The following is a 17,807-nucleotide window of genomic DNA, read 5'->3' as shown; positions in this document are numbered from 1 at the left end:
TGTAGGTCCTCCCGGTCCACCATCTAAACCGGAGGTTGGCAACGTGGATGGACATTCAGCCACTGTGACCTGGAGGAGGCCGGCTGAGGATGGAGGAAGTGATATTTTAGGGTACTGTGTGGAGAAGAAGGAGAAGAAGGGCATGAGATGGGTCAGGGCGTCCAAGAAGCCCATCGTCGAGATGAGCTACCAATTGACCGGCCTCATTGAGGGCATCGAGTATGAGTTCCGTGTTCTGGCGGAGAACAAAGCCGGCTATGGAGAGCCCAGTGAGCCATCAATGCCTGTCATAACCACAGTTATTGCCTGTAAGTAAAACAGGGGTTCCCAACAAGATGTTTCAGGGGCATACACATTTTCTCCTTACCCAAATTCCTTTACATTTCAAATTGCTGAAGCCTTTTATTTCGAGGGCACATCATAATTGTTTAAAGACACTAACCACTTCCTTTATCCCTGGCAGATGTGCCAGGACCTCCAGTCAATCCAAGAGTCACAGACACGACCCACACCACTGCCACTCTGAACTGGGGAAAACCCCTGGACAACGGAGGACTGGAGGTGACTGGATATGTGATTGAGCACAAGAAGGAAGGGGCAGAAGAATGGGTTAGAGACACCCCCTTGTCTCCACTGAGGATCACAGAGTTTGTGGTTCCCGGACTGGAGACAGGTGCAAAGTACCACTTCAGAATTAGTGCTGTGAATGCTAAAGGAGCCGGAGAGCCTGCTGAGACTCTGGAGCTGATGGAGATCGTAGAGCGTGAAGCCGAACCTGGTTTGGAGCTGGATATGGAGCTGAGAAGAACCCTGGTCGTCAGGGCTGGCTGCTCCATCCGCCTCTTTGTGCCTATCAAGGGACGTCCTTCGCCTGCTGTTGCCTGGACTAAGGAGGGAGGTCCTGTCCTGCGGGCAGTCATTGACAGCACCGAGTCCTTCACAATGCTGATCATCCCTGAGAGCTCAAGGGTTGATGCCGGTAAATACGAGCTGACCCTGGAAAACTCTGCTGGAAATAAAACTGCAGATATAAATGTGAGAGTCCTGGATTCACCTGGACCCCCACTCAACCTGAAACCTCTTAAGATTGAAAAGGACAACATCACTCTTCAGTGGGAGATGCCTCTGATCGATGGTGGAGCCAAAATCACCAACTACATAATTGAAAAGAGAGAATCAACACGCAAGGCTTTTGCTACAGCTATCACACATTGCCCAACCACCTCAGTGAACATCAGTGACTTGTGTGAAGGCTGTGAGTATTACTTCAGAGTGTCTGCCGAGAACGAGTATGGCATCGGTGAGTCAGTAGAGACGGCTGATCCAATTCGTGCATCACAGGCACCAACGCCTCCACAGAGTATCATCCCTACTGATATCACCAAGAACTCTGTGAGCTTGGCTTGGACCAAGCCCAAGCATGATGGTGGAAGCAGAGTTACAGGATATGTCCTTGAAGCCAAGAAGAAGGGAACTGATCAGTGGGCACACGTGACAGCAGTGAAGACCATGGACTTCACTGTGAAGAGTCTGAATGAGTTGGAGGAGTACTTCTTCCGTGTCATGGCTGTCAACCACTCTGGTAGAAGTGCACCACATGAGAGCAAATCCATCCAGGTCAAGGACTCTACCTCCCTGCCTGAGTTTGACCTGCGGGGTGTATGTCAGAAAACTATCATTGCCAAGGCAGGAGACGACATCAAGGTTGAAATTCCAGTTATGGGACGTCCTAGACCAACTATTAGTTGGCAAAAGGATGGCGCAACCCTGAAGCTTACACAGAGAACCAGCGTGGAAACTACCGCTGCTACTGTCATTCTCAGCATTGGTGAATGCAACAGAGCTGACAGCGGGTTGTACACCATGACAGGAAAGAACATTGTTGGCTCTGTGACAGACAACATCATTGTCAAGGTTCACGATGTACCCGGGCCCCCCAAGGGACCGATTAACATTGTGGAGATATCTCGTACCTATTGTGTCTTTGCATGGGACACTCCTGAGAATGACGGAGGTGTTCCCATCAACAACTATGTGGTTGAGATCAGAGACACAACTTCCCAAACCTGGACTGAGCTGTCCTCTGCTACCATTCGCACTGTGTTCAAAGCCATTCGCCTGACCACTGGATCAGAGTACCTGTTCAGAGTCAAGGCTAAGAACAGATATGGTGTTGGACCTCCCATCACCTCAAATGCTGTGGTGGCTGCCTATCCATTCAGAGTACCTGGTCCTCCAGGTACTCCAGGTGTTGTTGCATTTACCAAGGACTCAATCACCGTTGGATGGAATGAGCCTGTGGTTGATGGTGGAAATGAAGTGATTGGTTATCATGTTGAGAGGAAAGAGAGAAGTAGCATCGTATGGCAAAAGATCAGCAAGACTCTTGTCAAAGGAAACCTCTTTAAAACCATCGGGCTTGAAGACGGTGCTGCCTATGAGTTCCGCGTCATGGCTGAAAACATGGCTGGAATTGGTAAGCCAAGCAAGGCCTCAGAAGCCATCCTGGCCTTGGACCCTGTGGACCCTCCAGGTATGCCTGAGCCCATCTTTGTCAATAAGAATGTCATCACCATTCAGTGGGCAAAGCCAGAGTACGACGGTGGTTTCAAAATCACTGGCTACACGGTGGAGAAGAAGGAACTGCCTGCTGGCCGCTGGATGAGAGCCAACTTCACCAACATCACAGAGACAGCTTTCACTGTCAGCGGACTGACTCAGGATGCCTCCTATGAGTTCCGTGTTATAGCCAGAAACTCAGCCGGGGCAGTGAGCGTTCCATCTGATCACTCAGACCCAATCACCTGCAAAGACGACATCATTGAGCCACGTATTATGGTTGATGCCATCTTTAAAGATACTATTCTGCTGAAAGCAGGAGAGTCCTTCAAGCTTGATGCTGACATTGCCGGTCAACCAACCCCATCCATGGTCTGGACCAAGAATGGAAAGGACATTGAGAACACGATGAAACTGGACGTCAAATTCACAGAACTGACAACCCTTCTGACCAACAAGGACTCCATCAGAGCGGATGGAGGAGAATTTGTTTTGACTGCCACTAATGTTGGTGGATTTGCTAAGCACACCTTTAAGGTTAAAGTACTTGACAGACCTGGACCACCTGGAGGACCTCTGGAGGTGTCTGATGTTACCACTGATAACTGTATACTCTCCTGGGCTCCACCTGCAGATGATGGAGGTGCTAAGATTGACGGATACGTGATTCAGAAGCGCGAGTCAAGCAGACTCGTTTGGACCAATGTGGTTTCAGAGCTGCAAGTTACACAGTACAAGGTGACCAAGCTGCTCAAAGGAAATGAATACATTTTCAGAGTTATGGCAGTGAACAAGTATGGAATTGGCGAGTGTCTTGATTCAGAACCCACCATTGCAGACAACCCATATGTGGTTCCAGAGGCTCCAGAAAATCCTGAGGTGACGGCTATCACTAAAGATTCAATGTTTGTTATGTGGCAGGCGCCTAAGAGTGATGGTGGAACTCCCATCACCAACTACAGCATTGAAAGGAAAGACAGGATAGGCCTCCGCTGGGTCAAATGCAACAAGAGGAAGGTAAAAGATCTACAGTTCAAGGCAACAGGCCTTCTCGTTGGGCATGAGTATGAATTCAGAGTTATTGCTGAGAATATTGCCGGACTGAGCCCGCCAAGTGCCTCGAGTCCCTTCTACAAGGCCACTGATGTGCTGTACGCACCCGGGGCCCCATGCAACCCCAGAATCTTGGACACATCCAAGTCCTCGATCACTGTGGCCTGGAACAAGCCTGTGTATGATGGAGGCTCAGACCTCACTGGTTACATTGTGGAGACCTGCATCCCATCTGAGAAAGAGGAAGAGGAAGAATGGACAATTGTGACACCCAAAGAAGGACTCCTTGCCACCTCATTCACCATTATTAACCTGAAGGAGAACCAGGAGTACATGATTAACATCTCTGCCATCAACAGTGAAGGCATTGGAGAGGCAGCATCTGTACCTGGCAATGCCAAGGCAGAGGACAGGCTCCTTCCACCTGAGATTGAGTTGGATGCTGAGCTCCGCAAGGTTGTCAGTCTGAGAGCCTGCTGCTCACTCAGACTGTTTGTGCCCATCAGAGGCCGACCAGCTCCTACTGCTTCATGGACCAAGGGAGATGGGGAGCGTGTGGAGAGGGCAACCATTGACAGCACGACATCATACACGTCACTTGTTGTTGAAAATGTCAATAGATTTGACAGCGGAAAGTACAACCTTACAGTTGAAAACGAGTCTGGCTCCAAGACAGTTACAGTCCAGGTCCGTGTGCTTGACACACCAAGTGCCCCACAGAATCTGAAGATTACTGCTGTAACAAAGGAATCTGTCACTCTTACCTGGGAGCCACCAGTGAATGATGGAGGAGTTAAGATTAAGAACTATATTGTTGAAAAACGTGAGTCCACAAGGAAAGCATATGCCACAGTTAACTCTAACTGCCATAGCACCACCTTCACAGTAGGCCAGCTTCTGGAAGGATGCAACTATTACTTCAGAGTTCTAGCTGAGAATGAATATGGCATTGGTCTTCCCATTGAGGCTGGTGAATCAGTTAAAGTGTCTGAGAAACCACAGCCACCTGGCAAGATCACTCTTAAGGATGTCACCAAGACCACTGTCACCCTGGCCTGGGAGAAGCCAGTGCACGATGGCGGCAGCAGAGTTGGCTGTTATGTCATTGAGATCCAGCCCAAGGGTGAGGATAAGTGGTACCCGTCTGGCATTGTACAGGAAACAGAAGCTACTATTAAACAACTCAATGAGGGTGAAGAGTACATGTTCCGTGTGGCAGCAAGAAACGAGAAGGGAACAAGTGACCCACGTCAAATCGGTGTGCCTGTGATCTTAAAGGATCTTGTGATTGCACCTTCTATCAAAATGATATTCAACACATTCAGTGTGTTGGCAGGAGAAAATCTGACAGTAGAAGTCCCAATAGTGGCACGTCCCAAAGCAGAAGTCTCCTGGGTTAAAGATGGTGAACCTCTGAAGAGGAGTACCAGAGTCAACGTTGGCGGAACTGAGACAATGCTGAAGCTCAACATAAAAGAAGCTACTAAAGATGACATTGGAAAGTACCACATCACGTTAAAGAACACAGCAGGAGAGGCAACAGCAGACTTCGGTATTGTTGTACTCGACAAACCGGGTAAGCCTGGCGGCCCCGTTAAGGTAGAGGAGGTAACTTCTGGAAGTGTAACCATCGCCTGGAGCCGACCAGTCTATGACGGTGGTTGCACCATCAAACACTACATTGTGGAAAAGAGAGACACATCCACAACTGCTTGGATGGTTGTATCTCCAAATCTCGCAAGAACCAAAATCAAGGCAGGCAGGTTGAAGACTGGCTCTGAGTATCAGTTTAGAATAACAGCAGAAAACAGATATGGAAAAGGCCCTGTTCTTCTCTCAGAGTGTATTGTGGCTCAATACCCATACAAGCTCCCCGGACCCCCAGGAACACCAAACATTGCAGTCTGCACCAAAGACAGCATGGTGGTGGCCTGGAATGAACCTGTGAATGATGGTGGAAGCACAATCTTAGGCTACCATCTCGACCGCAAGGAGAGAAACAGCATCATGTGGGTGAAACTGAACAAGTCTCTGATTACTGACCAAACCTTCAAGACCAGTGATCTGGAACCAGGTATGGAGTATGAATACAGAGTTTATGCTGAAAACATTGTTGGAATAGGAAAAATGAGCAAAGTGTCTGAGGGACGTATTGCCAGAGATCCTTGTGACCCCCCTGGCACCCCAGAGGCGACAAAGATCGGAAATGACTCCATTACCATCGTTTGGAATAAGCCTGAATATGATGGTGGTTCAAAGGTCACTGGCTACATTGTGGAAAAGAAGGAGCTTCCTGAAGGTCGCTGGCTGAAGGCTAACTTCACCAACGTCATTGAGACTGAATACGTTGCAACTGGACTTGTGCAGGACAGCCTGTATGAGTTCCGTGTTATTGCCAGAAATGCTGCTGGTGTTTTCAGTATGCCCTCTTTCAGCACTGGCCCCATCACTGCCAAGGATGAGATTGAACCCCCATGCGTTAGCATAGACCCAGAGTACACAAAGACTATTGTGGTCAATGCTGGAGACAACTTCAAGATTGATGCGGATGTTCATGGAAAACCATTGCCCTCTATCCAATGGATGATGGGAGAGAATGAACTTGGCAACACTATTCATAGAGAAATTAAGAACACACCCACCAAAGCTTATATATCTTTCAAGGAAGCCAAACTTACAGATGGAGGCCAATACATTCTGCTGCTGAAGAATCCAGGAGGAGAAAAAGCAGTAGAGGTCAATGTTGTTGTTCTAGATAAACCTGGAGAACCACAGGGACCTCTTGTAATAACAGGAATAACCAAAGATCGGTGCTGCCTTTCATGGAAACCTCCAGTGCAAGATGGTGGCAGCAAGATCTCTCACTACATTGTGAAGAGGAGAGAGACAAGCAGGCTAGTCTGGACTGTTGTCGACTCAAATGTGGAGACTATCTTTTTGAAGATTACTAAGCTGCTGGAAGGAAACGAGTACATCTTCAGAGTCTATGCTGTCAACCAGTATGGGGTTGGTGCACCACTGGAGTCTGATGCTGTCACAATCAAGGATCCATATGCAGCCCCTGGAACACCAAAGAGCTTGGAAGTTTCAGATATTAGAAAAGATTCGATGATGCTGACCTGGGAGGCTCCTTCTGAGGATGGAGGCAGTCCTATCACCGGATACATAATTGAGAAACATGACAAGGAAGGTGTCAGATGGACCAGATGCAACAGGAAAACAGTCACTGACTTGACTTTCAAGGTCCCTGGACTCTTGGAAGGCCATTGTTATGAATTCAGAGTTGCAGCTGAGAATGCTGTAGGTGCTGGAGACCCAAGCTCCCCGACTGTTTACTTCAGATCTCTCGATCCCATCTTCAGGCCCGGCCCACCACACAATCCAAAGGTGACGGACACATCTAGGACATCAGTGTTTCTGTCATGGAGCAAGCCTGCCTGTGATGGAGGCTGTTCCATTGAGGGATACATTGTTGAGTGCTGCACCACCACAGAGTCAGCATTGCCAGCGGAGGCTCCTGCTGAGGCCCCTGCTGAGGCCACTGCCACAGATGCCCCTGCCGAGCAATGGACAATGTGCACACCAGCCACTGGTATCAAGAAGACAAAGTATGAAGTTGCAAACCTGAAGGAAAACCAGGCATACAAGTTTAGAGTTTGTGCTATTAACAAAGTTGGAGTTGGTGAGCCTGCTGATGTCTCTGGAGCTGTCGTTGCACAGGACAGGGCAGAGGAGCCAGACCTTGACATTGACGCAGAACTGAGAAAGATTGTGACCATTAAAGCTGGAGCTTCCCTTAGACTGTTTATACCCATCAAGGGAAGGCCCACTCCTACCATCACTTGGGACAAAGATGAAGCTGCACTTAAGGAGACGGCTCAGGTCGAGGTAACCAGCAGTTACTCATCCCTTGTCATCGACAAGATGAGCAGAAATGACAGTGGAAAATACACCATCACTGCAGAGAACGCCAGCGGAACCAAATCTGCATTTGTTGTTGTCCGTGTTCTCGACACACCTAGTGCTCCCGTTGCTTTGAAAGTGAAAGAAATTACAAACCAGTCAGTCACACTGGAATGGGAGCCACCTCTTTTGGATGGCGGGTCCAAGATCAAGAATTATGTTATTGAAAAGAGAGAAAGTACACGTAAGACATACGCTGCAGTTGCAACAAATTGTCACAAGCTTTCGTGGAAGATTGAGCCGCTCCAGGAGGGCTGCAGTTACTACTTCCGAGTCCTTGCTGAGAACGGACATGGTGTCGGCCTGCCTGCCACAACTGTTGACCCTCTTAAGGTCTCAGAGGTGCCCCAGACTCCAAAGAACTTGATTATTACAGATCAGACCAAAACAAGCATCTCTCTGGCCTGGGAGAAGCCAGAGTATGATGGTGGCAGCAGAGTGATTCATTATCTGCTTGAGGTGCAGCTCAAGGGCCAGGAGAAGTGGAATGGTGTTAACACATTTAAGACAATGGAGACTACTGTTACCAAACTGAACCCTGGAGAAGAGTATCTGTTCAGAGTCACAGCAATCAACGATAAGGGAAAAAGTGACCCCAGAGTCCTTTCTGGTCCAGTGATGACCACAGACCTAGTCTTTGAGCCTGAAGTTCGACCAGCATTCAGCAGCTACAGTGTCCTTGTGGGCAAAGACCTAAATGTTGACGTTCCCATCTATGGACGACCCAAACCAAAAGTCTTATGGAGTAAAGATGGAGCTTCTTTGAAGTTCACTACCAGAGTCAACATTCTCAACTCACCAACACATACAACACTGAGCATTAAGGAGGCTGCTGGTGATGATGGTGGCATGTACAGTATAAATCTTGTTAACTCAGCAGGAAAGAAGGACACATCCCTTGAAATCATTGTACTTGACAAACCCGGCCCTCCATCTGGCCCTGTGAGGTTCGATGAAATTACAACACAGAGTATCACTCTTTCATGGGATCCACCAAAACACAATGGTGGCTGCCAGATTTCAAACTACATTGTACAGAAGAGAGATACTACTACCACATCTTGGGAAAATGTGAGCAACAACTGGGCAAGAACCACCATCAAAGTGCCTAGACTGAAGACTGGATCTGAATACCAGTTCAGGATCATTGCCCAGAACCGCTACGGCAAGAGTCACGGTCTGGATTCACCCGCCGTGGTTGCTAAGTACCCATACAAAGAGCCAGGTCCATCAGGAACCCCCTTTGTCTCCTCCCTCTCTCGGGACCACCAGATTGTTGAGTGGAACGAGCCTGTCGCAGATGGAGGCAGCCCTGTCCTTGGATACCATCTCGAGAGGAAAGAGAGGAACAGTATTCTCTGGATCAAGATCAACAAGACACTAATCCATGAGCCTATTTTCAAGAGTTACCCCTTGGAGGAGAGTATTGAGTATGAATACAGAGTTTATGCTGAGAATATTGTTGGCATTGGAAGGTGCAGTAAGCTCTCAGAGGGCTGTGTTGCACGTGACCCATGTGATCCTCCTGGCACACCAGAGGCCATCCATGTGACCAAAGACACCATCATCATCCAATGGACTAAACCAGAATATGATGGTGGCAGTAATATCACCGGCTATACCGTGGAGAGGCGTGATCTGCCAGAGGGCAGGTGGGTAAGGGCAAACTTCACTAATGTGATTGAGACCAAGTTCACTGTGACTGGTCTGACTGAAAATGCCCAGTATGACTTTAGAGTCATTGCCAAAAATGCTGTAGGCACCGTCAGTAAGCCATCCTACAACAGTGGACCGATCACTGTAAGTGACGAGTTTGAGGCGCCCAAATTCTCCATCGACCCTGCATTCACCAAGACCATCATCGTCAATGCCGGAGAGACATTCAAGCTGGACGCAGATGTCTCTGGCAAGCCAGTCCCTACAATCCAGTGGTTCAAGGGTGAAAAACCAACCGAGAATACACTCAGACTGGAAATAAAGAACACAGAAAACCATGCTATGATTGTAATTAAGGACTCTATCAGAGTTGATGGTGGAGATTACACTCTTCAGCTGACAAACTGCGCTGGCAGTGAAACTGTTCCATTCAAGGTGGTGGTGCTGGACAGACCCAGCCAATGTGAAGGACCCCTTCACATCGCGGGAGTAGCTGAAGATAGATGCACACTGGCCTGGCGTGCCCCTCTACATGATGGAGGTAGTCCTATTAAAAACTATCTCATCGAGAGAAGAGAGACCAGCCGCCTTGCTTGGACTATTGTTTCTAACAGCTGTGAAAACACATGCTTCAAAGTTACCAATTTACTGGAAGGCAATGAGTACATGTTCCGTGTCATGGCGGTTAACGGTTATGGTATCAGTGAACCACTGCTGTCTAGTGCAGCCATTATGAAGACTCCATTTATTGCTCCTGGTCAACCTCACATGGAGGAAGTAACCAACATTGCACATGATGGCATGACCGTCTCTTGGTTAGCTCCTGACACCGAAGGAGGCAGTGAGATTACCAATTACATTGTTGAAAAGAAGGACCGACAGGGAATCAAGTGGACTAGATGCAACCGACAGAAGGTCACTGATCTGTCCTTCAGAGTTACAGGCCTAACCTCTGGCCATGAATATGAGTTCAGAGTCACAGCTGAGAATGTTGTTGGAGCAGGAGTGCCAAGCCTCCCAACTCCATACTACAAGGCCAGTGACCCCAAGTACAAACCTGGTGCACCGGCATATGTGAATGTAAGTGACTCCACAAAGAGCTCTATTTCAGTGTCCTGGGGTAAGCCTCTGTCTGATGGTGGCAGTGAAATCCAAGGATACATTGTTGAAGTCTGCAAGGCTGAAGAGGAAGAATGGACCATGGTTACTCCCCCTACTGGCCTGCGTGTCAACAAATATGAAATTACCAAACTGACTGAGGGTCAGGAATACAAAATCCAGGTGTGTGCTCTGAACAAACTGGGAGTTGGTGAGCCAGCATCTCTTTCTGGAACATCCAAACCAGAGGAAAGGGTGGAGCCACCACTAATCATGCTCGATTCAGAGCTAAGGAAGGGCATCATCGTGAAAGCTGGTGGATCTGTTAGAATCCATATTCCATTCAAGGGCAGGCCAACACCTGAGGTTAAGTGGACTAAGGATGAGGGAGACTTGACTGAAAAAGCGGTGGTTGAGAAAGCTCTGAACTTCACACAGTTGTCCATTGACTCATGTGACAGGAATGACTCTGGAAAATACTCCTTGAGTCTGACCAACAGCAGTGGGACTGTGTCTGAGATTGTTTCGGTTAAAGTCCTGGATACACCCAGTGCCCCACTGAAACTCGCTGTTCAAGACATTAGAAAGGACTCTGTCACTCTTGTATGGGAGGCCCCACTGATTGATGGAGGTTCCAAAATCAAGAACTATGTCATCGACAAACGTGAATCAACCAGAAAGGCCTATGCAAATGTGTCGACAAAATGCACATCAACAACCTTCAAAGTGGACAACTTGGCTGAAGGTGCCTTGTACTACTTCAGAGTCATGGCTGAGAATGATTTCGGAACTGGCTCGTCTATTGAAACAAAGGCAGCTTTCAAGGCCTCCGAGGTACCAATGCCTGTTGGAAAAATCTCTATCACTGATGTCACCAAAGCCACAGTCTCTCTGGCCTGGGAGAAGCCTGAGCATGATGGAGGCAGTAGAATAGGTGGCTACCTGATTGAGATGCAACCCAAGGGTACAGACAAGTGGGGAGTCGCAACAAATACAAAGACATGTGACGGCACAGTCAAAGGCCTCACATCAGGAGCAGAATACTTTTTCCAGGTCATTGCTTACAATGAGAAGGGAAAGAGTGAGCCAGTTGCTCTTGCTGCGCCCATTGTTGCCAGTGACATGACCATGGAGCCAAGCATTAAGATGCAATTCAACACCTACAGTGTGTTAGCTGGAAAAGACCTGAGGTTGGAGTTCCCGTTGCTTGGCAGACCCAAACCTCAAGTATCCTGGACCAAGGACGGTCTGTCTTTGGATGTGACGTCAAGAGTCAATGTGATAAACACACCAACAATAATTGGAATTAGAATTACTGAAGCATGCAAGGAGGACTTTGGCAGATATTCCATCAAAGCAAGCAATAATGTCAACACCATCAGTCAGGATTTGTCTATAATTGTCCTTGACAAGCCTGGTCCTCCTAAAGGTCCGTTGAAGGTTGTAGAAGTGAGCAACACCTTTGTCCACCTCGCATGGGATCCACCAGAGTACATGGGTGGATGCCAGGTAAAGAGCTACATTGTGGAAAAGAGAGACACCACCACCCAATCATGGCAGTCAGTCACCACACAGCTTGCAAGAACAGCAATAAAGATCCCTAAGCTGAAGACTGGTGCAGAATACCAGTTCAGAATCATAGCTGAAAACAGATATGGAAAGGGTTCATCCCTGGATTCAAAGTCCATCGTGGTTCAATATCCATACAAACCACCAGGGCCTCCAGGAACACCACGTGTTCAATCTGCAACAAAGGAAATGATGATCATTGAGTGGAATGAGCCTGTCAATGATGGTGGAAGTACAGTCATTGGGTACCATCTAGAAAGCAAGGAGAGAAGCAGCATCATGTGGAACAAACTAAACAAGACTCTTATCACTGATACTCAGTTCAAGATCAGCAATCTTGAGGAGGGTATTGGATATGAATTCAGAGTGTATGGTGAAAATATTGTTGGCATTGGCAGATGCAGTAAAGCGTCTGAGTCCTTTGTTGCTCGTGACCCATGTGATCCTCCTGGTGCTCCTGAAGCCGTTTCTATCTCTAAGACCATAATAAAGATTCAGTGGACCAAGCCTGAGTATGATGGTGGCAGCAAAGTGAATGGATATATTGTGGAAAGGAAAGATCTTGCCTCCGATGAGAAGCGCTGGGTCAGAGCTAATTTCACAAATATAGTGGAGACTGAGTACACCGTCACTGGCCTGACTGAGAGCGAGCAATATGAATTTAGAGTTAGTGCAAGAAATGCAGCCGGAGTCTTTAGCGAGCCATCCGACAGCTCTGGACCTATTACTGCTACTGATGAAATTGAACCACCAAGGGCCTCAATGGATCCCAAATACAAGGATGCCATTGTTATCAATGCAGGTGAACACTTGGTTCTTGATGCAGACATATATGGAAAACCAATTCCTGATGTTGCCTGGCTAAAAGAGGGTAAGGAAATGCCAAAAGCCCTGCGCATTGAAGTGAAGACTACACAGAAACGTACAGCCATTACGATTAAAGATGTCACCAAGCTTGACAGTGGCCACTATGACCTCGTCCTCAAAAATCCAGGCGGAACAAAAACCTTCCCTATCACCGTCAAAGTCCTTGATAAACCAGGTCCACCCCCTGGACCCATGACAGTGACAGGGATCATGTCTGACAGGTGCACCCTTGCCTGGTCTGAGCCAACTCTAGATGGTGGGGCTAGCATCACTCACTATATATTGGAGAAGAGAGATACCAGCAGGTTGTCCTGGACAGTAGCTGCACAGAGTGTTAAGGGTACATTCTATAAACTAAAAAATCTGCTCACTGGAAATGAATACATTTTCAGAGTCAAGGCAGTCAACAAATATGGTGTTGGAGATTGTCTTGAGAGTGAACCCATCATTGCACGCAATCCTTACAAGCCCCCCAGTGCTCCTGGAACTCCAGAAGGAAGTCAGATTACAAAGGACTCTATTGTTCTGACTTGGACTCCTCCAGAGCAGAGTGGTGGAGCTGAAATTGACACCTTCCACCTTGAAAAGCGTGACAAGGATAGTGTAAGGTGGACAAAATGCAACAGACAAAAGCTGACCGACAATCACTTCAAGGTCACGGGTCTGATGACGGACCACTTCTACGAGTTCCGTGTTGCAGCTGAGAACGAGGCTGGAATGGGAGACCTCAGTGAGTTGTCCCTGCTCTACAGAGCTTGTGATTCCCTCACACCACCTGGACCTCCACATCATCCTAAGGTGACAGACTACAGCAAGTCTTCTGTGTCCCTGACCTGGGGCAAACCTGACTTTGATGGTGGTGCCTACGTAAAGGGTTACCTTGTGGAAATGCGGGAGTACACACCAGAGCCTGAAGAAGATGAGGAGACAGAAGTAGCGCCAGCCATAGAGGCACCAGTTATAAAGGAATGGACCATGTGCACTCCACCCACTGGCACACAAGCCACTAAGCTCACTATCACAGACGTGAAGGAAGGTGGAGAGTACCAGTTCCGTGTCTGTGCCATCAACTCGGAGGGAGTGGGCGAGGCTGCTAGCGTCCACGGTACTGTGGTCACTTCTGACCGGGTGGAAGCACCAGAGATTGAGCTGGACGCTGATCTCAGAAAGGTGGTTTCTGTCCGTGCAGGAGGAACTCTGCGTCTTTTTGTTGCCATTAGAGGACGGCCTGAACCTTCCGTGAAGTGGGAGAAGGTTGATGGTGCCCTCACCGACCGTGCTGCTATTGACACCACCAGCTCTTACACCATGCTTGTCATTGACAATGTTAATCGCTTTGACAGTGGAAAATACTCACTGACACTGGAGAATAGTAGTGGTGAAAAGTCTGCCATTGTTGCAGTGAGAATTCTGGACACACCGAGTGCACCACAAAGCTTCGCAGTTAAGGAGCTCAAGAAGGATTCAGTGACTCTTGCCTGGGATACACCCCTCACTGATGGAGGCTCTAAAATCACAAACTACATTGTTGAGAAGAGAGAGTCTGTCAGGAAGGCATACACTACTGTCACCAGCAACTGCTTGACAAACTCATTCAAGATTGAGGAATTGCCTGAAGGTGGCATTTTCTACTTCAGAGTCTGTGCCGTTAATAAATATGGCCAGGGACAGGTGGTAGAAACCAAAGAAATCAAGGTGTCTGAGGTACCGCTGCCACCGAACAAGGTTACTCTTGTAGATCAGACCAAGACCAGTGTGACTCTGGTATGGGAAAAACCTGCTCATGATGGTGGAAGCAAAGTCATATGCTATAATGTAGAATTCAAGCCTAAGAGTGGAGATAAATGGGGCACAGCGTGCACGGTCAAGGTGACTGAAGCCACCGTTCCTAATCTGAGTCCTAATGAAGTCTATCTATTCAGAGTGATTGCAATCAATGAAAAGGGAAAGAGCGAGCCAAAGGATCTTGGCTTGCCTGTGGTTGCAAAGGATGTTGCAATTGAACCATCCCTCCACTTACTGTTTAACACATACAGTGTGAAGGCTGGAGGCGACCTCACCCTCGAGGTTCCAGTGAGAGGCAGACCAAAGCCTGTTGTATCCTGGAAGAAGGACGGTCTTCCTTTGAAGCAAACATCGGCAGTGACCATCCTGAACACCGCGACCTCATCCAAAATTATCCTCAAAGAAGCTTGCAGAGAACATGTTGGCCAGTATGAGATCACCCTTGCAAACACAGGAGGAACTGTCACAGCAGACATTGGAGTGGTTGTCCTTGATAAACCAAGTCCACCTAAAGCCTTTAAGTTGGATGCAGTGACATCAGACAGCATCACACTGTCCTGGTCTCTACCAGAGTATGATGGTGGCTGTTCCATCAGTAACTACATTGTAGAGAAGAGAGACACAAACACACAAGAATGGCAGATGGTCGCAAGTAATGTTGCTAGAACATCTTTCAAGGCTGGCCGCCTGACACATGGAGCAGAATATCAATTCCGCATCTATGCTGTCAACCGTTATGGCAAGAGTGGATATCTGGATACACCGGGAATCACTGCTCAGTACGACTTCAAACAGCCTGGACCTCCCTCTACACCTATTGTGAAGTTGGCCACCAAGTCCTACATGCTGGTGACCTGGAATGAGCCAGTCAATGACGGTGGCAGCCCTGTTGTGGGCTACCACCTGGAGAGGAAAGAGCGCACTAGCATCATTTGGTCAAAGTTGAATAGAGTAATGATCAAAGAAACAGAATACAAAGTAAATGGCATTGAAGAAGGCATGATGTATGAGTACCGTGTCTATGCTGAAAATATTGCTGGCATTGGTAAAGTCAGCAAGGCCTGTGAAGCTGTAGCAGCCAGAGATCCATGTGATCCTCCCGGCACACCTGAGGTCACTGCTGTCACCAGAACATCTGTCACCTTGTCCTGGGAGAAGCCAGAGTATGATGGAGGAGCCAAGGTTACTGGCTACAGCATTGAGCGCAGAGATCTTCCAGAAGGACGCTGGACCAGATGCAACTTCACCAATGTGCCTGAGACCCACTATGATGCGACAGGCCTTACAGAGGACAGCCAGTATGACTTCCGAGTCATTGCTAAGAATGCAGCTGGATTGTTCAGTGGACCGTCAGACACCACCGGTCCCATCACTGTCAAGGCAGATGTGGATCCACCAAGAATAATGATTGATGTCAAGTACAGAGAATCATTGCTTGTGAAAGCAGGAGAGACTCTGAAGATTAACGCTGACCTTGCTGGACGTCCCGCCCCTGTCATTTCCTGGACCAAGGATGGCAAAGAGATTGAGCTGAGAGCCAGGATCCAGATTGTTTCAACAGATACCAGCACTAGCCTCATTGTGAAGGACAGCGTCAGAAGAGATTCTGGGCAGTATGTTCTCACTCTGAAGAATATTGGTGGCACAGTCGCCGTGCCAATACACTGTGTGATTCTGGATAAGCCTGGACCGGCAGCAGGACCTCTGCAGATCACAGGTCTCACAGCCGAGGCATGTGATCTGTGCTGGGGGCCTCCGCAGGAAGCCGGCGGGGCTGACATCACGCATTATGTTGTTGAGAAGCGTGAGACCAGCCGTTTGGCCTGGACAGTGGTGGATGGGGACGTCACAAAAACATACCTCAAAGTCACAGGACTGCTCAAGGGCAACGAATACATCTTCAGGGTTTTGGCCGTCAACAAGCACGGCCGTGGAGAGACTCTGGACAGTGATGCTGTGATGATTACAGATCCATACACATTTGCCTCTGCTCCAACTGGTGTGGATGTCACTGACATTACTGGAACTACAATGGCCCTCTCCTGGTGCAAGCCAGCCAGCAATGGAGGCAGTCCCGTCACTGGATACGTGATTGAGCGCCGTGAGAAGACCGGCATGCGTTGGGTCCGTGTGAACAGAGATCTAGTTGTTGAATGTATCACAGTAGCAACCAAACTGCGCAAGGGTTGTGAGTACGACTTCAGAGTCTTAGCTGAAAACGCTGCTGGTCTGAGTCCTCCCAGTGAACAATCCGCCACATTCAGAGCCTTGGATGCTCTGGTTGTTCCCTCTCGCCCAACCAAGCCGAAGACGGTGAATTCAAATAAGGACAGTGTGTCCATCGTCTGGAAACCACCACGAGATGATGGTGGTGCTCCTGTCCTGGGATACACTGTAGAATACAGAGAGTACGTCCACAAACCAGAGCCAGAGGTGCCAGAAGAAGAAGAGGAAGAATATGAGTATGAGGAGGAGGAGGAGGAAGAGGAGGTACCTGAATCCCCAGAGGAATTGGCAAGATGGATTGAAGCCATCCCTCTTACCAAGAGCTTGGAGTTCACCATCAGCGGACTGAAGACAGATACAGAATATGAATTCTGTGTCAAGGCAATAAACAAAGTTGGCAGCAGTACATGCAGCCTGTACTCAGATCCGGCTACAGCCATGGACAGAACCACAGAGCCATCGTTTGACGTTGACATTGAGCTGCGTAAAGTACTCATGGTCAAGCATGGAACAGCATTCACTCTCAAGGTACCATTCAAGGGCAAACCTGTGCCGTCAGTGGCGTGGGCCAAGGAGGGTGTTGATCTGAAGATCAGAGGAACCATTGAATCCACAGAGTCCAGTACTTCACTCACCCTTGAGAAGGCCACCAGGAATGACTCGGGCGAATACTGCGTTACTATTGAATCCTCGCTGGGAACAGCAACATTGCCCATGGTGGTCAAGGTGCTGGACTCTCCTGGACCCCCGGTCAATGTCAAAGTGTCAGCAGTTACCAGGGACTCTGCGACCCTCAACTGGGAAGCTCCAGAGAACAATGGTGGGGACGCGGTGAAGGCCTACTACGTTGAAAAACGAGAGGCCAGTAAGAAGGCTTGGGTCACTGTGACCAGCAACTGCCACGTGCTAACATACAAGGTGGAGGACCTGCAAGAGGGCGCCATGTACTACTTCAGAGTCATCGGGGAGAACGAGCACGGTTTGGGCGTCTCTCAGGAGGCCAAGGCTGGAACCAAGATCACAGGTAACAT

General features: G+C 48.5%; 1 protein-coding gene across 11 annotated transcripts in view; it reads left to right on the top strand.

The window, feature by feature from the left end:
• Window positions 1–17,807, top strand: part of ttn.1 (titin, tandem duplicate 1) — a 236,951-nt gene that overhangs the window by 185,026 nt on the left and 34,118 nt on the right. For all 11 annotated transcript variants that reach the window (XM_079667095.1, XM_079667103.1, XM_079667097.1 and 8 more), the window contains 2 exons: window positions 6–308; window positions 464–17,800. In XM_079667095.1, coding sequence (XP_079523221.1) covers window positions 6–308; window positions 464–17,800 — 17,640 coding nt within the window. The remainder of the gene's footprint in view (window positions 1–5; window positions 309–463; window positions 17,801–17,807) is intronic.

The sequence above is a fragment of the Notothenia rossii genome, assembly GCF_949606895.1.
Source record: "Notothenia rossii genome assembly, chromosome: 2".
Classification (NCBI taxonomy): domain Eukaryota; kingdom Metazoa; phylum Chordata; class Actinopteri; order Perciformes; family Nototheniidae; genus Notothenia; species Notothenia rossii.
The sequence above is the reverse complement of the archived record's forward strand: the minus strand, read 5'-3'. Positions and strand labels throughout refer to the sequence as shown.